The sequence below is a fragment of the Oncorhynchus gorbuscha genome, linkage group LG11, assembly GCF_021184085.1.
Source record: "Oncorhynchus gorbuscha isolate QuinsamMale2020 ecotype Even-year linkage group LG11, OgorEven_v1.0, whole genome shotgun sequence".
Lineage (NCBI taxonomy): Eukaryota > Metazoa > Chordata > Actinopteri > Salmoniformes > Salmonidae > Oncorhynchus > Oncorhynchus gorbuscha.
This window is the reverse complement of record NC_060183.1, coordinates 68,743,902-68,768,959: the sequence shown is the minus strand read 5'-3', so window position 1 is coordinate 68,768,959 and position 25,058 is coordinate 68,743,902. Positions and strand designations below refer to the sequence as shown.

General features: G+C 44.3%; 2 protein-coding genes across 7 annotated transcripts in view; both read left to right on the top strand.

The window, feature by feature from the left end:
- The window catches only part of LOC123989313 (F-BAR domain only protein 2-like), a 108,780-nt gene extending 90,998 nt beyond the window's left edge, over positions 1–17,782 (top strand). For 3 of the 6 annotated variants that reach the window (XM_046290241.1, XM_046290240.1, XM_046290239.1), the window contains 8 exons: positions 585–717; positions 3,376–3,435; positions 4,032–4,143; positions 8,398–8,553; positions 12,021–12,153; positions 13,299–13,498; positions 13,720–13,949; positions 14,274–17,782. In XM_046290241.1, the coding sequence (XP_046146197.1) occupies positions 585–717; positions 3,376–3,435; positions 4,032–4,143; positions 8,398–8,553; positions 12,021–12,153; positions 13,299–13,498; positions 13,720–13,949; positions 14,274–14,296 (1,047 nt within the window). In that variant the 3' untranslated portion in view covers positions 14,297–17,782. The remainder of the gene's footprint in view (positions 1–584; positions 718–3,375; positions 3,436–4,031; positions 4,144–8,397; positions 8,554–12,020; positions 12,154–13,298; positions 13,499–13,719; positions 13,950–14,273) is intronic. The other 3 variants (XR_006830551.1, XR_006830550.1, XM_046290242.1) reach the window with 3 other exon arrangements.
- Positions 17,783–22,888: 5,106 nt separating this feature from the next.
- On the top strand, positions 22,889–24,477 carry LOC124047934 (apolipoprotein A-IV-like). The gene is made up of 4 exons (XM_046368282.1): positions 22,889–22,999; positions 23,090–23,136; positions 23,302–23,452; positions 23,577–24,477. Exons 2-4 carry the CDS (start codon positions 23,097–23,099, stop codon positions 24,151–24,153), a joined length of 768 nt encoding a protein of 255 aa, XP_046224238.1. The 5' UTR covers positions 22,889–22,999; positions 23,090–23,096; the 3' UTR covers positions 24,154–24,477.
- The last annotated feature ends 581 nt before the right edge of the window (positions 24,478–25,058 follow it).

Here is a 25,058-nt window from a genome sequence, read left to right as displayed (position 1 = left end):
ACCGCAGTACCTGCCCAGTGTCAATCTCCACCGCAGTACCTGCCCAGTGTCAATCTCCACCGCAGTACCTGCCCAGTGTCAATCTCCACCGCAGTACCTGCCCAGTGTCAATCTCCACCGCAGTACCTGCCCAGTGTCAATCTCCACCGCAGTACCTGCCCAGTGTCAATCTCCACCGCAGTACCTGCCCAGTGTCAATCTCCACCGCAGTACCTGCCCAGTGTCAATCTCCACCGGAGTACCTGCCCAGTGTCAATCTCCACCGCAGTACCTGCCCAGTGTCAATCTCCACCGGAGTGGAGTACCTGCCCAGTGTCAATCTCCACCGGAGTACCTGCCCAGTGTCAATCTCCACCGGAGTACCTGCCAACTATCTGATAGAGAATCTGCAGTATCTTCACTAGATTTAGAGAACTTAAACTGTGGGCATCAGAGTATTTATTTGTGGAACCATTCTCTATTGATTCATGATAATGGACTACATTTTTTATTTTTTTGCTCTTGTTATTTACACTGTATGGGGTTAATTAGTGAAATCCATTACCATTGGTTGATTTCTGGGTTTGTGCTGTCTAACCAACCAGGTGCGGCCGTTCAGCCCGACCAAGACGTTGTCCAACGCCAGTCCTCCTCCGGCTGCTCCCCTGGCCCGGGCAGAGAGCTCCTCCTCCCTGTCCTCCACCGCCTCTCTCAGTGCCTCCAACACACCCACAGTGGGTAAGGATTAAGGACATAACCAAGCTCCATCACCTCCTCTCTCTACGCTCTACTCTTCACTTCTCCTCTTTACAGTCTTCTTCTCTCCATTCCCCTCTTCTCCTTTCACCCCCTCCCCTCTCATCCCTCTTCTCCCTTGTATTCCCTTTCCTCTCCTCCCTCTTATATTCCCTTTCCTCTCCTCCCTCTTATATTCCCTTTCCTCTCCTCCCTCTTGTATTCCCTTTCCTCTCCTCCCTCTTGCATTCCCTTTCCTCTCCTCCCTCTTGTATTCCCTTTCCTCTCCTCCCTCTTGTATTCCCTTTCCTCTCCTCCCTCTTGTATTCCCTTTCCTCTCCTCCCTCGTGTATTCCCTTTCCTCTCCTCCCTCTTGTATTCCCTTTCCTCTCCTCCCTCTTGTATTCCCTTTCCTCTCCTCCCTCTTGTATTCCCTTTCCTCTCCTCCCTCTTGTATTCCCTTTCCTCTCCTCCCTCTTGTATTCCCTTTCCTCTCCTCCCTCTTGTATTCCCTTTCCTCTCCTCCCTCTTGTATTCCCTTTCCTCTCCTCCCTCTTGTATTCCCTTTCCTCTCCTCCTTCTCGTATTCCCTTTCCTCTCCTCCTTCTCGTATTTCCTTTCCTCTCCTCCCTCTCGTATTCCCTCTCCTCCCTCTCGTATTCCCTTTCCTCTCCTCCTTCTCGTATTTCCTTTCCTCTCCTCCCTCTTGTATTCCCTTTCCTCCCTCTCGTATTCCCTTTCCTCCCTCTCGTATTCCCTTTCCTCCCTCTCGTATTCCCTTTCCTCCCTCTCGTATTCCCTTTCCTCCCTCTCGTATTCCCTTTCCTCTCCTCCCTCTCGTATTCCCTTTCCTCTCCTCCCTCTCGTATTCCCTTTCCTCTCCTCCCTCTCGTATTCCCTTTCCTCTCCTCCCTCTCGTATTCCCTTTCCTCTCCTCCCTCTCGTATTCCCTTTCCTCTCCTCCCTCTCATATTCCCTTTCCTCTCCTCCCTCTCGTATTCCCTTTCCTCTCCTCCCTCTCGTATTCCCTTTCCTCTCCTCCCTCTCATATTCCCTTTCCTCTCCTCCTTCCTCTTTTATATAGTCCCTCTCCTCCCTCTCGTATTCCCTTTCCTCCCTCTCGTATTCCCTTTCCTCCCTCTCGTATTCCCTTTCCTCTCCTCCCTCTCGTATTCCCTTTCCTCTCCTCCCTCTCGTATTCCCTTTCCTCTCCTCCCTCTCGTATTCCCTTTCCTCTCCTCCCTCTCGTATTCCCTTTCCTCTCCTCCCTCTCGTATTCCCTTTCCTCTCCTCCCTCTCATATTCCCTTTCCTCTCCTCCCTCTCGTATTCCCTTTCCTCTCCTCCCTCTCGTATTCCCTTTCCTCTCCTCCCTCTCATATTCCCTTTCCTCTCCTCCTTCCTCTTTTATATAGTCCCTCTCCTCCCTCTTGTATTCCCTTTCCTCTCCTCCCTCTTGTATTCCCTTTCCTCTCCTCCCTCTTGTATTTCCTTTCCTCTCCCCCCTCTCGTATTTCCTTTCCTCTCCTCCCTCTCGTATTTCCTTTCCTCTCCTCCCTCTCGTATTTCCTTTCCTCTCCTCCCTCTTGTGTTTCCTCTCCTCCCTCTCGTATTTCCTCTCCTCCCTCTCGTATTTCCTTTCCTCTCCTCCTTCCTCTTTTATATAGTCCCTCCACTCTCACCTAACCTAAACCCACTTCTTGTCTTTAAACCTTATTGGGTTTCTCTCCTTTCCTCACTCCCCTCTTCCTCACAGGGCCTGAGCGTATCTTCCGTCCCTCCCTCTCCTCTCCGGAACCAGAGTTCCTCCTTTCTCCCTGTCCTCTGTTTCTCCTCACCCAAAGTGAGTCTCCTCGCTTCCTCCTTCTCCCTCTACTGCAGTGGTTCCTAACCAGGGGTACTAGGACCAGGGGTACTAGGACCAGGGTGTACTTGTTCTATCCACAGCGGTACTAGGACGAGGGGGTACTTGTTCTATCCACAGGGGTACTAGGACCAGGGGGTACTTGTTCTATCCACAGGGGTACTAGGATCAGGGGGTACTTGGTCTATTCACAGGGGTACTAGGACCCCATGGGGGTACTTGGTCTATCCACAGGGGTACTAGGACCCCTGGGGGTACTTGGTCTATCCACAGGGGTACTAGGACCCCATGGGGGTACTTGGTCTATCCACAGGGGTACTAGGACCCCATGGGGGTACTTGGTCTATCCACAGGGGTACTAGGACCCCATGGGGGTACTTGGTCTATCCACAGGGGTACTAGGACCCCTGGGGGTACTTGGTCTATCCACAGGGGTACTAGGACCCCATGGGGGTACTTGGTCTATCCACAGGGGTACTAGGACCCCATGGGGGTACTTGGTCTATCCACATGGGTACTAGGACCCCATGGGGGTACTTGGTCTATCCACATGGGTACTAGGACCCCATGGGGGTACTTGGTCTATCCACAGGGGTACTTGAGAAGACCAATTAGACCATAGGCCTACTGTTAAAATGCACAAAGGGGTACTTCAGGGGAACTCTGGGTAGAGGATAGGTGCAGTGAAATGTGCAGTTTTGCAGGGTCATCCATCCCACCTGCCCAGTAACATCAATCTCACCGCTTTCTGTGACTTTTTGGTTTCTTTCCTATTATTCTTTCGTTGGGCCTTTAAAGAGGATGATGGTTTCATCGGGAAGCTGCCTACCTTTGAGAAGTGCTGTGAAACGCCTGCAGGTAGGGCGTGTGGTCAATCAGCCCGGACACGCGCCTATTTGTGACACTAACAACGGCCACTCGGATTTGATGTGTGCTCGCCAATGTCTGCCTGCTCATGAAAAATATATCTTGTTAAAGTTTCTCTGTCAGTGTAATCAACATAATAACGAGTTCAGCATGGTCGTGTTCTGTTGAATAACAAATAACAAGTTTGAAGGTAGGAAGTTCATTCCAGAATTTAACATTCTTACTCAAAGATCCCTAACAGTTATTCATTCAAGTGATGAATGACTTAGTAATACCTCCTCTTTTATTCAAACAAAATCTCATTCCTAGACGGGTATGATTATTTTTGCATGTAATGCCTTGGATATTTTGAAATGGAATTGTTCCTCATTTTCTTCGTAATGACTGACCTTATTTGGTAACTTAACTGTGTGATGCTTTTGATGTTGAATTGAAATGTACTCTTCAATAATAATAACAGTACACTCATTCCATCTCGTTTGGTCTTACTCTCTCTTCCTCTCAACCTGTCCCGCTCCCTCTTTACCTCCCTCTCTCTCTACCTCACTCCATTTCTCCACCCCCCCTTCATTCCCTCCCTCTCTCAGGGACGTCTCGCGGTCCCAGCCCAGTGACCCTGGCGTCCCAGGATGCCTTGCCCATTGCTGTGGCCTTCACAGAGTCTGTTAATGCCTACTTCAAAGGAGCTGATCCCGCTAAGTGAGTCTCACATGACCACCTACAGCTCAGAGAGCTGGCCCCAGCCTGGGTCTGACACACACTGCACGCAAGCCAACACACACCTCACACGTACAGTACCAGTCAACATTTTGGACACACCTACTCATTCAAGTTTTTTTCTTTTTTTCTGTTTTCTACATTGTAGAATAATAGTGAAGACGTCAGAACCATTAAATAACACATATGGCATCATGTGGTAGCCAAAAAAGTGTTAAACTAATAAAAATATGTTTGAGATTCTTCAGAGTAGCCACCTTTTGCCTTGATGACAGCTTTGCACACTCTTGGCATTCTCTCAACCAGCTTCACCTGGAATGTTTTTCCAACAGTCTTGAAGGAGTTCCCACATGCTGAGCACTTGTTGGCTGCTTTTCCTTCGCTCTGCATTCCAACTCATCCCAAACCATATCAATTGGGTTGAGGTCGGTGATTGTGGAGGCCAGGTCATCTGATGTAGCACTCCATCACTCTCCTTCTTGGTCAAATAGCCCTCACACAGCCTGGAGGTGTGTGTTTGGTCATTGTCCTGTTGAAAAACATTTTAACTAAGCTCAAACCAGATGGGATGGTGTGTGCCTTGAATGATGTGTGCCTTGGGATGATTAAGTGTGCCTTGAATTCTAAATAAATCAGACAGTGTCACCAGCAAAGCACCATCACACCTCCTTCTCCATGCTTCACGGTGGGAAGCACACGTGCGGTTGAAACCACGTGGTTTCTTTAAAGCAATTCGACCATGAAGGCCTGATTCCTGCAGTCTCCTCTGAACAGTTGATGTTGAGGGGTGTCTGTTACTTGAACTATGAAGCATTTATTTGGGCTGCAATCTGAGGCTGGTAAAATCTAATGAACTTATCCTCTGCAGAGGTAACTCTGGGTCTTCTTTACCTGTGGCGGTCCTCATTAGAGCCAGTTTCATAGCGCTTGATGGTTGTTTCGACTGCATTGACTGACCTTCATGTCTTAAAGTAATGGACTGGCATTTTGATTTTCTTATTTGAGCTGTTCTTGCCATAATATGGACTTGGTCTTTTACTAAATAGGGCTATCTTCTGTGTACCACCACTACCCTTTTGCAACACAACTGATTGGCTCAAACGCATTGAGGAAATAAATTCCACAAATTAACCTTTAACAAGGGACACCCGTTAATTGGTTGAGAGAATGCCAAGAGGGTTCAAAGCTGTAAAGGCAAAGGGTTGATTACTTTTTTGGTTACTACATGATGTCATTTGTGTTATTTCATAGTTTTGATGTCTTCACTATTATTCTACAATGTAGAAAATAGTAAGAAATAAAGAAAAACCCTGGAATGAGGAGGTGTGTCCAAACCTTTGACTGGTACTGTAAACAAACATACCACTACACACACACCGTGAACAGCCATTGGGGCATACACTGGGCATATACTAGAAACACCTTCCTAATATTGAGTTGCACCCCCTTTTGCCCTCAGAACAGCCTCAATTTGTCAGGGCATGGACACTCTACCTGTCAAGCATTCCACAGAGATGCTGGCCCATGTGACTCCAATAATTCTGACAGTTGTCAAGTTGGCTGGATGTCCTTTGGGTGGTGGACCATTCTTGATACATATGGGAAACTTGAGTGTGAACAACCCAGCAGCGTTGCAGTTATTGACACACTCAAACCGGTGCGCCTGGCGCCTACTACCATACCCCATTCAAAGGCACCTAAATCTTTTGTCTTGCCTATTCACCCTCTGAATGGCAGATATACACAATCCATGTTTCAATGGATTACAAGGCATAAAAATCCTTCTTTAGGCCTCCCGAGTGGCGCAGCGATCGAAGGTGTCATTACAGACCTGGGTTCGATCCCAGGGTCTATCACAACCGGCCGTGGTCGGAAGTTCCATAGGGTGGTGCAAAGTTTGCCCAGCATCGTCTAGGTTAGGGGAGCTTTTGGCCGGGGGGGGGGCTTTACTTGGCTCATTGCGCTCCAGTGACTCCTTGTGGCGGGCCAGGCTCCTACAGGCGGACCTAGGACATCAGTTGAACTGTGTTTCCTCTGACACATTGGTGCGACTGGCTTCCGGGTTAAGTGGGCACGGTTTGGTGGGTCATGTTTCGAGGGACGCATGACTCAACCTTCGCCTCCCGAGCCCATTGGGGAGTTGCAGCGATGAGACCAGATCTAAAATGAGGAGAATAAGGGGAAAACATTATAGAAATATCAATCTTTCTTAAACCTGTCTCCTCCCCTTTATATACACTGATTGAAGAGGATTGACATCAATAAGGCATCATAGTTTTCACCTGGTCAGTCTGTCATGGAAAGAGCAGTTCTTAATGTTTTGTAAACTCATACTGGTATTCAACTCGTCCATACACATATGTTTCACAAATAATTACACAGGCTAAACTTTGCTCCATATTTCACACTTATCCTACACAAGCATGACCAGCCGCTGGGCCTCTCTCTCTCTCTCTGTCTCTCTGTGTGTGTGTGTGTCAGGGTTTCCGTTAGGAAAATATGATGCTGGACATTTAACCGGCAGCATTTTAATTTACCGGACATTTAAGAAATGTACCGGACCCATGTGCATTGGCTGAGTAACCTGATTAGGACGTCCCCCCACAGGGCTCAGAATGACAGAAATCACATTTACTTTATGGTATTTCATCTTAACACAACATGCAACTCAGCGATGGAACGGTTTGCGTCCTTCTTACTGACTTCCAAAGCGCAGTTTGAAGATGTAAGAATAACTGTCCACATATACTTTTCTTCAGCCAACAAGATGAGTAGCGAACAGCAAAAGCACTGGTCTATGTCAATCTACTATCCCCCATAGTAAGAAAAAGTTGACATATTCTATTGGTCATCTTGCCATTCTGTGCGAGAAAATATATATTTCTAAGTGCAGCAATGTGCACAATGCAGTAGGCTATGCGCACATGTGAGCGGTTTCATGAGATGAAAATATCAGTGAGAAATTTAGAGAGAGGGAGAGATCTAAAGACTAGCATTGGCTACTGGCCAATTAAATACATTTGATTTGAAAAGCAATAGAATGTGAGAGAAATAGGCTACTGGTTTCAATGGCACATGGAAGTCTTTATAAAACAATTGCCTGTGTATTAGACTATTGAAACCAGTACCCTATAGGCTATTTTGAAGCAAGGTAAGAAATTCCACATAATATGTAGTAAAATGTTCAAGTTTAAAGTAATTAAAGCATATGTTTTCAAAATACATACTACCTCCAGCTCAATGCAAGGTGGTGTGTGATGCGCTGAAGCCTCTGCCGAGTTGCATATGCACTTGAATGGGAAGTACACTTAAATGACCAATAATAAAAAATAGTAGCTCTTTTTAATCGTGGCCATTGTTTTTAACACGCAATTGCATTTAGAATTGCTGCTCAATTATTGTGCTTCTAAAAGTATGTTTCACTCCAGCAGCAACAATCAGCTGTTTGATGAGATGTAGAAGCTCTCGTGCTACATCCTATTTCAATCAATGAATAGGCTGAAATGCCCCTTTTCTTTTCTCCCTGACAATTGGCTGGCGCCAATTTGATTTATTTCATCAAAATCCATCTATTAGCGGTTAACGGAAACCCTGGTGTGTTCGTGTGTGTGTTTGTGCGTGTGTGTCTGCCTGTGTGGAATGTTTTAGATTTTGGTAGGCCGACACCATTCTTTCAGAGTGGATAACCCACTCGGGGTAGATTATAGTCTGGGGCAGAGAAAACATACACTCCTTTATTGGTTAACTGCTGTTAAATTGCTGCTGTGCAAAAGGCTTATTTTTGCAGGGATCAGCGAATGGAACATAAGCATTGCAGTGGACACACAGGGCAGGGTTAAGACTTGCACATGGACCACACTGCAGCAGACTGGGATGGGCTTAGACCAGTTGGTCTTGTTTAGATCTGGACTAAGGTAGCCTTGGACTCTGTCTAATTTAGACTTTGGGCTCTATTTAATAGATGTAAAGGTCATTTCCGATTGAGCCGATAATGATTTAATAGAGCTCTTGGACTGAGTTGAACTGGCTCTAATTTAGACTTGGACTGAGTTCTATATCACTGGACTAACTAAAACTGAGACTGTGTGAACTGCTTCAGGCTATAGAACTCTGTGGTAGACTGGACTAGTGGACAGAGGTTTAAAAACCCTTTGTGTGCTGCTGTGCCACGTGTGTGTGCTGCTGTGCCAATGTCACGTATAACCCTTAATGTGCCGTCACTCCTTTATTCTATAGGTGCATAGTGAAGATCACAGGTGACATGACCCTGTCCTTCCCCATGGGTATTATCAAGGTGTTCACCAGTAACCCCTCCCCTGCTATGCTCACCTTCAAACTGAAGAACACCTCCAATCTGGAGCAGATCCTCCCCAACCAGACACTACTGTTCAGGTGAGTGGAGAAATTAAAATGTTCAAATAATGTTTTATTCACAGTTGAATGGTTAAACACTCAGACAATGTTTGAATTAACCTGATGGATGTGTAGTTACCATACAGGTGTGTAGGACCACAGAGAAACATTCAGCTAATGATTAGTACTTATTCTATATCAGTAAAGACCACATTCCTGTGTGTGTGTGTGTGTGTGTGTGTGTGTGTGTGTGTGTGTGTGTGTGTGTGTGTGTGTGTGTGTGTGTGTGTGTGTGTGTGTGTGTGTGTGTGTGTGTGTGTGTGTGTGTGTGTGTGTGTGTGTGTGTGTGTGTGTGTGTGTGTGTGTGTGTGTGTGTGTGTGTGTGTGAGTGTGAGAAGAACCAAAGGAAGTCAAACACTGTTTGAAAACCGAACTGCAGCATGTCAGTCTATATCAGGGAGCCAGCCAGTAGGGAGAGATAGGATGAGAGGGACAGAATGGAGGGTGGGGGGGATTTCATCACTCATAAAGCTATCATTCTCCTGACATGGAACTATTTTCCACCATTCCTCCTCAGACATTAGTTTCATAACAGGCCATGTCTTCAAGAGTGTTGCATCAACATTCAACAAGTTATCACCTCCTTCCACACACGTTATCACCTCCTTCCACACACGCTATCACCTCCTTCCACACACGCTATCACCTCCTTCCACACACGCTATCACCTCCTTCCACACACGCTATCACCTCCTTCCACACACGCTATCACCTCCTTCCACACACGCTATCACCTCTTAGTTAAAGCTTCTTGTTGTGTTTTCTCTGATATATCCATTACATTTTACATTTTACATTTAAGTCATTTAGCAGACGCTCTTATCCAGAGCGACTTACAAATTGGTGCATTCACCTTATGACATCCAGTGGAACAGCCACTTTACAATAGTGCATCTAAATATTTTAAGGGGGGGAGGGGGGGGTGGGTGAGAAGGATTACTTTATCCTATCCTAGGTATTCCTTAAAGAGGTGGGGTTTCAGGTGTCTCCGGAAGGTGGTGATTGACTCCGCTGTCCTGGCATCGTGAGGGAGTTTGTTCCACCATTGGGGAGCCAGAGCAGCGAACAGTTTTGACTGGGCTGAGCGGGAACTGTACTTCCTCAGTGGTAGGGAGGCGAGCAGGCCAGAGGTGGATGAACGCAGTGCCCTTATTTGGGTGTAGGGCCTGATCAGAGCCTGGAGGTACTGAGGTGCCGTTCCCCTCACAGTTCCGTAGGCAAACACCATGGTCTTGTAGCGGATGCGAGCTTCAACTGGAAGCCAGTGGAGAGAGCGGAGGAGCGGGGTGACGTGAGAGAACTTGGGAAGGTTGAACACTAGACGGGCTGCGGCGTTCTTGATGAGTTGTAGGGGTTTAATGGCACAGGCAGGGAGCCCAGCCAACAGCGAGTTGCAGTAATCCAGACGGGAGATGACAAGTGCCTGGATTAGGACCTGCGCCGCTTCCTGTGTGAGGCAGGGTCGTACTCTGCGGATGTTGTAGAGCATGAACCTACAGGAACGGGCCACCGCCTTGATGTTAGTTGAGAACGACAGGGTGTTGTCCAGGATCACGCCAAGGTTCTTAGCGCTCTGGGAGGAGGAAACAATGGAGTTGTCAACCGTGATGGCGAGATCATGGAACGGGCAGTCCTTCCCGGGAGGAAGAGCAGCTCCGTCTTGCCGAAGTTCAGCTTGAGGTGGTGATCCGTCATCCACACTGATATGTCTGCCAGACATGCAGAGATGCGATTCGCCACCTGGTCATCAGAAGGGGAAAGGAGAAGATTAATTGTGTGTCGTCTGCATAGCAATGATAGGAGAGACCATGTGAGGTTATGACAGAGCCAAGTGACTTGGTGTATAGCGAGAATAGGAGAGGGCCTAGAACAGAGCCCTGGGGGACACCAGTGGTGAGAGCGCGTGGTGAGGAGACAGATTCTCGCCACGCCACCTGGTAGGAGCGACCTGTCAGGTAGGACGCAATCCAAGCGTGGGCCGCGCCGGAGATGCCCAACTCGGAGAGGGTGGAGAGGAGGATCTGATGGTTCACAGTATCGAAGGGAGCCGATAGGTCTAGAAGGATGAGAGCAGAGGAGAGAGAGTTAGCTTTAGCGGTGCGGAGCGCCTCCGTGATACAGAGAAGAGCAGTCTCAGTTGAATGACTAGTCTTGAAACCTGACTGATTTGGATCAAGAAGGTCATTCTGAGAGAGATAGCGGGAGAGCTGACCAAGGACGGCACGTTCAAGAGTTTTGGAGAGAAAAGAAAGAAGGGATACTGGTCTGTAGTTGTTGACATCGGAGGGATCAAGTGTAGGTTTTTTCAGAAGGGGTGCAACTCTCGCTCTCTTGAAGACGGAAGGGACGTAGCCAGAGGTCAGGGATAAGTTGATGAGCGAGGTGAGGTAAGGGAGAAGGTCTCCGGGAATGGTCTGGAGAAGAGAGGAGGGGATAGGGTCGAGCGGGCAGGTTGTTGGGCGGCCGGCCGTCACAAGACGCGAGATTTCATCTGGAGAGAGAGGGGAGAAAGAGGTCAGAGCACAGGGTAGGGCAGTGTGAGCAGAACCAGCGGTGTCGTTTGACTTGGCAAACGAGGATCGGATGTCGTCGACCTTCTTTTCAAAATGGTTGACGAAGTCATCTGCAGAGAGGGAGGAGGGGGGGAGGGGAGGAGGATTCAGGAGGGAGGAGAAGGTGGCAAAGAGCTTCCTAGGGTTAGAGGCAGATGCTTGGAATTTAGAGTGGTAGAAAGTGGCTTTAGCAGCAGAGACAGAGGAGGAAAATGTAGAGAGGAGGGAGTGAAAGGATGCCAGGTCCGCAGGGAGGCGAGTTTTCCTCCATTTCCGCTCGGCTGCCCGGAGCCCTGTTCTGTGAGCTCGCAATGAATCGTCAAGCCACGGAGCGGGAGGGGAGGACCGAGCCGGCCTGGAAGATAGGGGACATAGAGACTCAAAGGATGCAGAAAGGGAGGAGAGGGGGGTTGAGGAGGCAGAATCAGGAGATGGGTTGGAGAAGGTTTGAGCAGAGGGAAGAGATGATAGGATGGAAGAGGAGAGAGTAGCGGGGGAGAGAGAGCGAAGGTTGGGACGGCGCGATACCATCCGAGTAGGGGCAGTGTGGGAAGTGTTGGATGAGAGCGAGAGGGAAAAGGATACAAGGTAGTGGTCGGAGTATTGGATATCCAGCATGTATCTTGCCATATTCATCTGTATTAGCAGTGAATTGTCAGTTTGAAAGTTTGAGACGTCTACCTAAGTTAGACTCTCTTTGAAGAGAGGGTTACCCTGCTTTCTCTGGGTAACCCTGAAACCACAATTGAATCAAATTGACTTCATGATTTAATAGCTGGGTGGCAATAAAAGGGTCATTCTTTCCGAACTATTGGAGCTCTGTACACACACACAGATCCACCAGGCAAAGCAATGAATAATTGAGTCAATCGTTTTCCCATGTGTGTGATCCAGTGATCCCTCGCAAAGTGATGCTCATACCAAGGACTTTTGGTTCAACATGCAAGCTCTCACATCGTACCTCAGGAAAGCCTCAGAGCAGAACCCTGCTGCATCCTACTACAACGTTGACATCCTCAAATACCAGGTTGGTCCCAGACTAAACTAAACCATCGTTAGTATACTGTGACCCCTATACCATACACTCACTCTTGTAGTAATAATGCAAAAGTCCAAAAGTAAAATGTTTTTTGACTCCAAATATGACACACTTATTACCATCACTTTTGAATTTGTAAATGAATTTATTTAATGTATTGTGAATGTATTAATTGTTTTTGGTATCATATCTTCCTTTCAATCATATTTCCATGTTGGTATGAATGATTTGGGAGACAAGCACAGGAATGTGTAATAGTTTTTTTTTTTTCTTACCCAAATTACGGCGTGCCGTGTAAAGACACGGGGACGATGACCAAACAAACACCGTACAAAACACAGGGTAGGAACCCAAACAAACACTGTACAAAACACAGGGTAGGAACCCAAACAAACACTGTACAAAACACAGGGTAGGAACACAAACAAACACTGTACAAAACACAGGGTAGGAACACAAACAAACACTGTACAAAACACAGGGTAGGAACCCAAACAAACACTGTACAAAACACAGGGTAGGAACCCAAACAAACACTGTACAAAACACAGGGTAGGAACCCAAACAAACACTGTACAAAACACAGGGTAGGAACCCAAACAAACACTGTACAAAACACAGGGTAGGAACCCAAACAAACACTGTACAAAACACAGGGTAGGAACCCAAACAAACACCGTACAAAACACAGGGTAGGAACCCTAACAAACACCGTACAAAACACAGGGTAGAAACCCAAACAAAAGAGCGAGGAGTACCTCAAATAAATAACAAAAGCGCACAATGATTAACACACGGGACGAGACCCCTAATCATCTGCGCAATCAACAATGGCATGAAATCCACAGCACAGGTACTCACATGAACCAACGGACATTGTAACAATAATCCACAGCACAGGTACTCACATGAACCAACGGACATTGTAACAATAATCCACAGCACAGGTACTCACATGAACCAACGGACATTGTAACAATAATCCACAGCACAATGGTAAACCAAGGTCACACTATACAATTACTAATCACTGGGAATAGGGGCTAGGGGGTAATGAAAGTTCCGGAGGGATCCGTGACAAATGATATTTGCCATTTACCCTCTGACCTCATGCTGTGTCCCTGTGTGTGCAGGTGTCCTCTAAAGGAATCGCATCGACCCCTCTGAACCTGGCAGTGTACTGGAAGTGTGACCCCGCCACCACTGACCTGAGGCTGGACTACCACTACAACCCAGAGTCCATGCTCTGTCCCGGCCCGCTCTCCAACGTACAGGTCCTAGTGCATGTAGATGGAGGGGTCACCAACATGCAGTCCCTGCCTAATGCTATCTGGTGAGAGAAACGACCAGAGAACATGTGGACATCAGTACTTTTTAGTTATTGATGATTTGAATGATTGATTGACTCGTATTGACTGATTGATATGAATATTTCCTATTACAAAAGTAGTGATAGTGTATATATGGTTTACATGTCTCTGTGACAGAGTGTGGTAGTACAACTACTTGTGTAAGCTACATATTCACAAGTCTTCTTTTGTCTCTTTCCACCAGGAACTCAGAGCTGAACAAGTCTCTCTGGAAGCTGAACGACATCTCTGAGAAGTCTGATAATGAAGGCTCGGGGTCTCTGAGGGCTAAGTTTGAGCTCTCCGATGGCCCGTCCACCCCAACCACCCTGGCTGTGCAGTTTATGAGTGAGGGGAGCACGCTGTCTGGGGTGGACATAGAGCTGTTGGGAACCGGGTACAGACTGTCCCTCAACAAGAAGAGGTTTGCCACAGGTACGTATAGGACCAAAACCTAGACACAAAATCTGACAACTGATGAAGGCTTGTGCAGCTGAAACATATGGGTGCAGGAATGAAGCAGAGCAGTATAAACTGTGAATGGGGTTTCTTTTTCCCTACTCGCCACACGATCTGTTGTTACCTAGGTAGACGTGATGAGCTGCAGATAATATATATGAACTTGTCACCTGTTGTTTCAATGTTCATGTTGTGGCTTGAGGTGAAGAGACTTTTCCCTTTTGGTTAGTCAAATGTGAATGATGTGGTCTATATAGTTGTCTAACCTGAGTGGTCCATGTTTGTGTTCCTTCTTTATAGGTCGTTACATGGCAGACTGTTAAGTATGCATAACGTCCTGGACCCCCAAGCACAACGACTTTATTGAACATTTATTTTCAATATTTGAGTCCTTTTTGTCCTATTTATTAAAGGGGAGGTGAAGACTGGAGAGGTGCAGGAAATACACCAGGTTTTTTGTGACTCATCCAAACACTGCATTATGTCCCATTGTACCTTGTCTGTCTCGAGCAGAGATCTCCTCAGTACAGTAAAGCAGCGCTGATTATTCAACACTGTTTAAAAAGAAGAAGAATACATGAAATAAAACATTATGTTGAGCTGTCAGGAAATGGAAATGTATAGATGTTGAGAAGTGTAATGCTTTCTGATCAATTCAGACTTTTATAAAGTCAGGACCGTAGTGTTTCGTTATGTAACAATGTATGGAATATATATAAATACATATTATATACAAAAAAAATGGAAAAATGAATACAATCTGCACTAACAATCTAAAAATATATTTGTTCTCCTTTGTAAATTGTGCATGTATTCCACTGAAGCTCTTGTAGTAACAGATTCTGGGTAAAACAGTGAGAAAAGAGAAGAAAGAGAGGAAATGCCACACTCCTCCCTCATCCCGCTCTCATTCTCTTCTCAATTGCAAGTACGATCACCAAGTATTTTACTTTGTGAGACTCAAGTCATGTTTTTTTCTGATTGACCTTTATTTCCTGGGTTATTTTCATTCTGATCATGTGCAATGAAGAAATTAAGGTATAAGCTGTATTGTTTTTTTAACTAAACAGATTCTCTAAAATGTTATCATGGCACAACATTAATCGGTTGTCCTGTCGCTTCTGACAACTGGTAATAACACAAGGTCAGCTCTCTTTCAAAAGCAAAAAAAAAAAAAACTTAACTGACCTCAGTGCCTCTTTCTTTCTGTGGAAAAATTCATTGAAAAAGTATCTACTTTTCTCTATGCCCTTTTGTATGTTCAAACGGCACCGCTAACAAAAAGAAAAGGCACCAACCTTGTGCAAGTTGTTGTTTTATAATCTTGTTTTTGGATGTTGAAGGGAAAATGCGTCCAGTTTCTACACCAGTCAATCCAAAAGGCATCTGTCTTCCAGAAACTGCTGATCCAGTGGACTCAGTCTCAGTTCTGTGTCTTTGCTATGATGTTGTCTTTTCTACTGGGGTATTTTTTCTATATTTGATCCGACAGTGATCTTTGTTCCCAAACCGCATTTGGTCTATTTGAGAGCACTGGACAGCCTGCTAGCTGAGCATCTTTATCACAATCTAGCCAAATCAATTCTAGAAATGCCTTAAAATATACCTTGTCATCTTTTGATAATGGTAATAAGATGCTATCCAGTTGTGATAGGCTACATTTCTGCCATGTTTGCCTGTGAGGAGAGAGACAGACAACAGTTCTTGGTGCTGACTCGATTTCATACAGAGTGGTTCATTCTTGCCTTATATACCAATGGAGGACCTGTATCTAGAAGGGCTACATATCCTAGATGGAGAGATGCATACACCTTATGTAGCAGTTCTATCAATATCACTGACGTGTGTTTTTGACAAACTTTTCCAATGCCTTCTCCCCAAAACCACAGTTGTGATAGTATAGATAATGATCACAGTACTGTATTTTCATTACAAACATTGATATGGGCACACCAGTAACACTGATTGTGGACTGTTAGTGTTCTATCATGTATGTGGCCATCTGAACACTGTATGCGTGTAAACTTCTGGCCCATATCCACAAAGCGTCTCCGAGTAATAGTGCTGATCTAGGATCTGGCCATATAATACGATCAATTATGAACTAAAAGATAACTGATCCTATATCTGCACTCTTACACTGAGACGCTTTGTGGATAACGGACCCTGGTATTTGGTACAGTTGATACTGTTAACGTTCTCACTGCTTCTGAAATGGCACCCTATGCCCTACAATATATAGCGCATTACTTTTGATCAGTAGTAGTGCACTATCGAATAGGATGCCTTTTCAGAGGCACTATTTGTAGATATGGTTAATCGCATCGCTTACTAGTAAACGTGATCTGAAGAAACCTCAATATAACTTTTCAGCACAACAAAACACCTAGGTCATGTGGCCAGTCTTCTAGAACTATGAGAGAACACCTAGGTCATGTGGCCAGTCTTCTAGAACTATGAGAGAACACCTAGGTCATGTGGCCAGTCTTCTAGAACTATGAGAGAACACCTAGGTCATGTGGCCAGTCTTCTAGAACTATGAGAGAACACCTAGGTCATGTGGCCAGTCTTCTAGAACTATGAGAGAACACCTAGTCCATGTGGCCAGTCTTCTAGAACTATGAGAGAACACCTAGTTCATGTGGCCAGTCTTCTAGAACTATGAGAGAACACCTAGGTCATGTGGCCAATCTTCTAGAACTATGAGAGAACACCTAGGTCATGTGGCCAGTCTTCTAGAACTATGAGAGAACACCTAGTCCATGTGGCCAGTCTTCTAGAACTATGAGAGAACACCTAGGTCATGTGGCCAGTCTTCTAGAACTATGAGAGAACACCTAGTCCATGTGGCCAGTCTTCTAGAACTATGAGAGAACACCTAGTCCATGTGGCCAGTCTTCTAGAACTATGAGAGAACACCTAGTCCATGTGGCCAGTCTTCTAGAACTATGAGAGAACACCTAGTCCATGTGGCCAGTCTTCTAGAACTATGAGAGAACACCTAGTCCATGTGGCCAGTCTTCTAGAACTATGAGAGATGTGATTATTGTTTAACAATGTTGATCGAGATGTATTTGTGAAGTCAATGTCTAAAATAGGATTTGTTTTGTATACAGTACAATAAGTCAGAATTATGTCTTGTAAGGCATGGATTAATCATCACGGTTTGAATTATTGGTCCTTTAAGGATGATATTTGTTTAAGATACAGTTTAAGACTCCACCTTCAGAAGAATTGTAGAGGCAAAGACTTTATTTGAATGAGGGGTAAAATTATACACAAATAATATTTTCCAGAACACTTTATATATGGCCCAACCAAATAATGTGTGACTATCCGAATGGAGTTGGAGTTTACTAAACTAAAGCGTTATCATGGAAAACCAACGTAGCATGTAAGGAACGTTTAAAGAGGGGAACAGCGTATCAAAATCAGATATTTTATTTTTATGGAGTTCTCCTTAAAATATCATATCAACAGCGCCGGCTACTCTCGATCCACCCACTAAGATTAGAGAAACCTCCAGTCAGAAACTGAATATATATGCAAAGTATATTTAGCGAGCTGGTTCTTGCGGTCTCTCCATAGCATCCAGTGATTTTTTTTTATTTTTCTTGGAGCTTGTCATTATGATTTTTGTTTGTTTATATGTCTGTCAAAAGGAGAGTTTAGTTTAATTTCTCATAAAATGTCAATTTTTACCAATATCTCAGCCACTTTTTTTTCTGTTCACTTTATGATCGATCTCAATGTGCCTGTATTAAATGTATAATATATGATTATATACCTATATATAAAAATGACTACTTAAAATTGTCTCCTGTATGTTTTTTCTGTCCAGTTTGTGTTTTCTTACTGTGTACCTGTGTGAATCGTTTATATTCTGGATCCTAGATTCTAGGATCATTGCTTCTATTAAATCATGATATAATATAGTACTATTGTCAAGGGGAGATCATTCAGATATCATGATCTTGTCTAATAATTTTCAGACATGTCAACTAATGTTCTTGGCTCAATATTTAGGCCACTATGTACAAGAACGATCTGTAAGGGACACAGTTGCTAGAAATTGACGATAGAGGTCAACTTCTGGGTCGGGATTCTCGAGTTAGGCATGATTTTGTTTGGGGACTGCAACAAGCCCAAGCTCTGAAGGAAAACCCGAGTGTGCGTGCCGAGGCTGAGGAGACTTTGTTACAGTACTATGAACCCTATGTTACAGCAGTGCAGTTTTGCTTTAATAACAAACCCAAGTGGAGAGTTTTACCTATTGACCTCCCAGAGATCTCATTAAATTCAACCGACTGGCTTTTGCCTCTACTCTCCTGGCTCGGCTTCATTCAGCCCCACAGAGGTGTATGCGAACTCCTTCAGAGTTAAATCAACAAATGACAGGTTATGGTTAGGATGACTATATTCTCTGAGTTGTGTCATTTTTAGCATAGGGGAAAGGACTTGGTGTGGAATAATTAGGAGATCCTGGTAGACTCACTGCTCATATGAACGTTCCTGGCTGAGTTTGTTTTTCTTCAGGGAGGCTGCGTTGGCCTTCTGAGAATGACACATCACAATTATTTAATATGAACACACTGGCACACCTTGACCCTCATTTATACAGATAAAATGTGTTCAATCTTGAGACATAATTGGGATTGAATATTCAATATACTGGTACAGTGTGTACTGTATGCATTGCTTAATTTTCCTCAATGTCTGACCATTTTGTTTAATTCTGTTCCATACGGCCACTGTCTGTACAGCACTGTCTTTATTCCAGATATATCATTCTGAACATTTCATAACGAGGGCATCGAAGCTATTTCACATGTGATGTAGTGTATAACCAGTGGTGAGGGAGAGAATGTGTCGTGGGAGACTAGACGAGAGCGTCAGGCTTTGAGGCTGAGGTAATGGCGTGTGTGTGCTGGCACTACATCTCCTTGTGCGTATTTACACAGCCGGTCATGCCTTATGTCACAGCTACTCCACTTCCAGACCACCTTGCTAATTGAAATAAAGCTTCTCTGAGCCACCCTGTCAGTCCACAAGCACATGTGAACCATCAGTGTGTTCGTTTCCCTCTCTCTCCCTGTCCACCTCACTCAGACCTCTGGCTGTGGCGTGTGTGTGTGTGTGTGTGTGCACACATTCAACATCTTACTCTACTTTTTTTGTGAAGCTGTGTGGCTAATCCACTGACGGCATTAATCTGGATGATCAGAGGATCTGGTGTTGATTGAGAGGGTCTAAGAAGGTGGTGTTGGTTGAGAAAATATATTTCAGTTATAGATTGAAAGACAATAGGGTATTCTTAGACTATACTCCATGAAGGTCTGTGAATCTGGTATGGATTAAGAGAGTCTGTGTCTGTAGTATTTAAGGATCTGTGTCTGGTATACATTGAGGTTCAGTGTAGTAAGTGTTCTGGACTTGTTTAGCACCCCCTAGAGGCAGTTTAAGTACAGCAGCTAGAATTGACCTGTTTGTGTTATGTGACAGGAAGCCGTTTCAGAAGTGAAGTAATGTGTAAGATTTGCAGGTGTGACAGAGTAGTTACAATCCGTCAACATAAGCTTTGTAAGATGCAATGTGTGTAAGTACATTTGTTTATTAACACAAGATAAATGTTTTTCACATCATTTTCATGTTTCTGTAAAAGATTAAGGTTTGAGTTGGCTGTTAGCACTGAAGCTAATGCAAAGTAGCTATTTCTCCCTATGGACAACTAGCTTAGCAATATCAAGCATACAGTTGCCTTCTAGTAACTTTATTTGATTTTTGACTCTAGATTGAGTACTCTTATTGCTAATTTTGTACATTTATTGCAGTTATTGTGGAAGACATTCTGTGCTCTATAATACTGTAACTGAAAACATGTACTTTTGTGTTTGTTGCAGTTTCAGACTGTGATTCAAGTAAACTTCCAAAACGGCACCATGCTTCTCACAGAGTTATTTAAATGAATGTTCATCTAACTGGATAGCTGGATAAGGGCTACTGTACATTTAGCGAGCCCAATATAGTAAGACTTGTATGCCTCCACTCCTGTAGAAATCAGAAAGGAGAAATGAAAACGGTAATACTTTCTCAAAATCAGGCAATACTAGCCAACCATGAATTACTTTAGCCTCATCACATTCCTTTGCAAGACGTTGGCAACATGCCAGTCAGAGCTCCAGTGGAAGAGGTCCTGGTACAGCCCCAGGAGAGGGTGGAGGAGGTGTTCGCTGTCAACAACCAGAGCATCAACAGAACTTTCCAAGTATATATCCTCCCCCCCAGCAGATTATGTTGAAAAATGTGTCTTAAACGGAATGGAACGAAGCGGGGAGGGACCTGAATTTGTTCAATAGAAACTTTCATTTTCATTGCAAAACGCAACTGTTTGGACTACTGATTACACCTCGGGTTCAGATGGCAGTATGCCCACAAACTGTTTCCACACAACATTGACCTCTACAATGCATCGCTGACCTCGTGCCACAGCGGTCTTCTGTGATGATGGTCCCCATGGTTGTGTGTCACACAAACAAACAAATACAACAGCCACAACTAATATATTACAACTCCATAATATAGCCATATTCGCAAGCTGACCACAAAACACTCACAAACACAATTTTTGCTTCTGAGGTGGTCTTATTCTGAATTGTGTTAATTTGTGAGTTACTCCACCCACTTGTTAGGAGTGGAACAGCCCTGTGGCATTTAGATCAATTCTACTCTCAGGGGAGAGCACAGAAATAGATTGTGTAGAATTCCAAATTATAGTGTGGCACCATTAAAGTAAGCAAACACTTATTTGGGTTTCTCATACATTCTATTTCTCCTCCATGCTTCACGAAGGGAACCACACATGCAGAAATCATCCGTTCACCTACTCTGAGTCTCACAAAGACACGGCGGTTGGAACCAAAAATCTGAAATTTGGACTCATCAGACCAAAGGACAGATTTCCACCAGTCTAATGTCCATTGCTCGTGTTTCTTGGGCCAAGCAAGTCTCTTCTTATTGGTGTCCTTTACTAGTGCTTTCTTTGCAGAAATTTGACCATGAAGACCTGATTCACACAGTCTCCTCTGAACAGTGGATGTTGAGATGTGTCTGTAAACTTGAACTCTGTGAAGCATTTATTTGGGCTGAAATTTCTGAGGTTGATAACCCATTATTTCTGAGGCTGGTAACTCTAATGAACTTATTCTCTGCAGCAGAGGTAACTCTGGGTCTTCCTTTCCTGTGGTGGTCCTCATGAGAGCCAGTTTCATCATAGCGCTTCAAAGTTCTTGAAATTTTCCGCATTGACTTACTTTCATGTCTTAAAGTAATGATGGACTGTCATTTCTCTTTGCTTATTGGAGCTGTTCTTGCCATAATATGGACATGGTCTTTTACCAAATAGGGCTATATTCTGTATACCACCACTACCTTGTCAAAACACAACTGATTGGCTCAAACGCATTTTAACAAGGCACAACTGTTAATTGAAGTGCATTACAGGTGACTACCTCATGAAGCTGGTGGAGTGAATGCCAAGAGTGCAAAGCTGTCATGTAAATATAAAATATGTTTATTTGTTTAACACTTTTTTGTTTACTATGTGATTCCAGTGATTACAGTATGTGTTATTTCATAGTTTTGATGTCTTCACTATTATTCTACAATGTATAAAATAGTAAAAAATAAAGAAAAACCCTGGAATGAGGTGTATCCAAACCTTTGACTGGTTCTGTACATTGGACATGTATTTTGGAATAAACCCCTTTATTATGTCCTTGTCTAGAGATTAGAGTACATTTTAAAACATGAAGCAACTTTATGTGACATACCACTGACTACAAGAGGACTTCAGTCCTACATACATAATTAACCTGATTTATATGGTCTCTTATATGATATAACAATATGAAAGTTCAGAGTCTACTGAGTCATCAGTGTGTGTCACCATACGTATACTGAGTATACAAAACATTAGGAACACCTTACTAATATTGAGTTTCACCCCTTTTTGCCCTCGGAATAACATCCATTTATTGGGGCATGGAATCTACAAAGTGTAGAAAGCGTTCCACAGGGATGCTGGCCCATGTTGACTCCAGTGCTTCCCACAGTTGTGTCCAGTTGACTGGATGTCCTTTGGGTGGTGGATCATTCTTGATACACATGGGAAACTGTTGAGCGTGAAACTCCCAGCAGTATTTCAGTCCTTGACGCACTCAAACCAGTGCAACTGGCACCCAACTGGCACCTACTACTATACCACGTTCAAAGGCACTTCACCCATTCACCTGAATGGCACACATACACGATCCATGTCTCAATGGATTAAAAATGATTAAAAAATCCTTCTTCAGCCTGTCTTCTCCTCTTCATCTACACTGATTGAAGTGGATTTATCAAGTGACATCAATAAGGGATCATACTGTAGCTTTCACCTGATTCACCTGGTCAGTCTATGTCATGGAAAGAGCAGGTGTCCTTTCATTACTAACCCTCATTACGTAGTTGAAATACAAATAAGTGAATAATAATCAGCTTTCACCTATCATCAACTAATTCTTGAGCCATTTGATTGCTCTAGATGAAGTAAGTCTATGCAGAATAACATTATCATTACATGACATCTCTATGATGGCCCATACTGGCCTTTTCTGATGGCTACTTCATTGAGGATAAATGTACGTTCTATGACTGTGATATGCGTTTATTGCCACCTCTTAAGATGAATGCACTAACTAACTGTAAGTCACTCTGAATGAAGGAATCTGCTAAATGACTTAAATGTACATGTAAAATATATAAATATATGGTGTCAGCATGATCACTTGGTCCCCATAACGTGTCCCCAGAGTACTGAGGTTATGATGTGGCAGTAGGAGTGACAGGAGGACATACAACAGGGCACTCAGTCCTGGACTTTGTTCTTCACTCCAACTCACCGCCCCCTATATATACTCCCAGCCCTGACACCTGCAGTACACACCCACTACCAGACACAAGGTCAAGACACAAGCTATCTTAAACAGGTAAGTCACGAGCTGACTCTAGTCACATAGGCTACAATATATCATGAATGAGAAACTGACTTAAATCTTTTCTCCATGAAACGCCTATAGCCTGGTCATGAAGGTCCTCGTGGTGCTTGCGCTTGCTGTTTTCACTGGTGAGTGGAGAATATGTTTTTCAATACATAGCCTTTTATTTTTACAGGACTAAAGTAGAAAATGAATCATGTTACACTCTAGTGTTATATTAATGACAGATGCAAACGTTTCATCTCAGACACCGTCTAGACTGTAAATAAAATGATCCACGGTCTCTCCTACAGGCTGCGATGCCAATGTTCTGTGGCAGGACCAGCCTAAGCAACAGCTGGACATAGTGAAAGACGCATTCTGGGACTATGTTGCCAAGGCAACACTCACGGCTGACGATGCCCTGCAGAAGATCAGACAGTCAGAGGTGGCACACGAAGTCAAGTAAGTCTCAATATGTAGAAAATAACACAATATAATAGAGTTTGAAACCTACTCAACCAACTACCTGTTTGTTCACCTGAATGACTTGGCTTCTGTATTGACCTTTCTCTCGCTGTTTCCATAGCACCATGATCACAGAGAGTGCTGATGCTGTGAGCCAGTACACTGTGGCCATGCGTGGTCAGGTGACTCCTCTGACTCAGGACTTGCTGGCCAAGCTTTCCCAGGAGGCTGAGCAGCTGAAGGCTCGTCTGGAGAAAGACCTGAGCGCCTTGACAGCCAAGCTGCAGCCCTACTCTGATGAGCTGAACGCGGACCTCCAGAGGCAGCTTGAGGAGATGAAGAGGGATGTGACCACCTATGCAGAGGCCCTGGACTCCGACGCGCTGAAGGCCTCTCTGCTCCAGAAGAGTGAGGAGCTGAAGGGAAGCCTGGAGAAGAGTGTGCAGCAGCTGCAGGCCCAGCTGGGCCCCTACACTGAGGAGCTGATGCAGAAAATGGACCAGAACCTGGAGGAGTTCCAGAGGAGCATGATTCCTCTGACCCAAAGCTTCCAGACCCAGCTGACCCAGAGAACCCAGGAGGTCCATCAGAACCTGGCCCCCTATGGAGAGAAGCTGACGAAGCTGGACCCATTAGCCCAGGACCTGAAGGCCCAACTGGCTGTTCTCTGGGACTCCTTCACCAAGAAGATCCAGTAATCGGACTGATTATACTTGGTCTCCTAGTCCATCAAAGTCCAAAAGGGGCAATATGTAAATGTACTGGTACATACCACTACTGCGTTGGTTCACTGTATCAGTTATGGGACTCTCCATCTCCTGACCAATATCGACATGTGACTCAGGACTATATTACAGTATTAACGAAGATGTTAGAAAATAAATGTAGGATTCTATCAACAATAGATTATTCACATCTGGTGTTGCTCTCTTGAGAAAGGTCTCAATTTCTTCAAGCAAACTTTCTCATATCTCAGCATATTTATTTATTGTCAGTATTATTCAATAAATGAAACTCAAGAATCTAAATGCTATTCATTTCATCAACAATTCAATTCAGTCAATGTAGGCTCTGTCAACTATGAGTAGAGAATTGAAGCAATAAGACACAAAAGCAATTCTCTCCATGTTTTGTAAGAAATGGCAGGTATCCTTTTGCCAATATAAAGTGCATTCGGAAAGTCTTCAGACCCCTTGACGTTTTCCACATGTTTGTTACATTACAGCCTCTAAAATAGATTTTTTAAAATTAAACTACGCCATCTACACACAATACCCCATCATGACAAAGTGAAAACAGGTTTTTAGATATTTTTGCTAATTTATTCAAAGTAAAAAACAGAAATACTCTATTCAGACCTTTTGCTATGAGTCTCGAAATTGATCTCAGGTGCATCCTGTTTCCATTGATTATCCTTGAGATGTTTCTACTTGATTTGAGTCCACCTTTGGTAAATCAAATTGATTGGAATTCAACATGATTTGGAAAGGCCCCACAGTTGACAGTGCATGTCAGAGCAAAAACCAAGCCATGAGGCCAAAGGATTTGTCTGTAGTGCTTCGAGACAGGATTGTGTCGAGGCACAGATCTGGGGAAGGGTACC

Bases quoted from the DNA above. Each gene is read 5' to 3' on its own strand.
- LOC124047934 (XM_046368282.1), top strand. From the start codon at position 23,097: ATGAAGGTCCTCGTGGTGCTTGCGCTTGCTGTTTTCACTG. The intron at 23,137-23,301 runs GTGAGTGGAGAA...TCTCTCCTACAG, and splicing joins TGCGCTTGCTGTTTTCACTG to GCTGCGATGCCAATGTTCTG. The intron at 23,453-23,576 runs GTAAGTCTCAAT...CTGTTTCCATAG, and splicing joins GAGGTGGCACACGAAGTCAA to CACCATGATCACAGAGAGTG.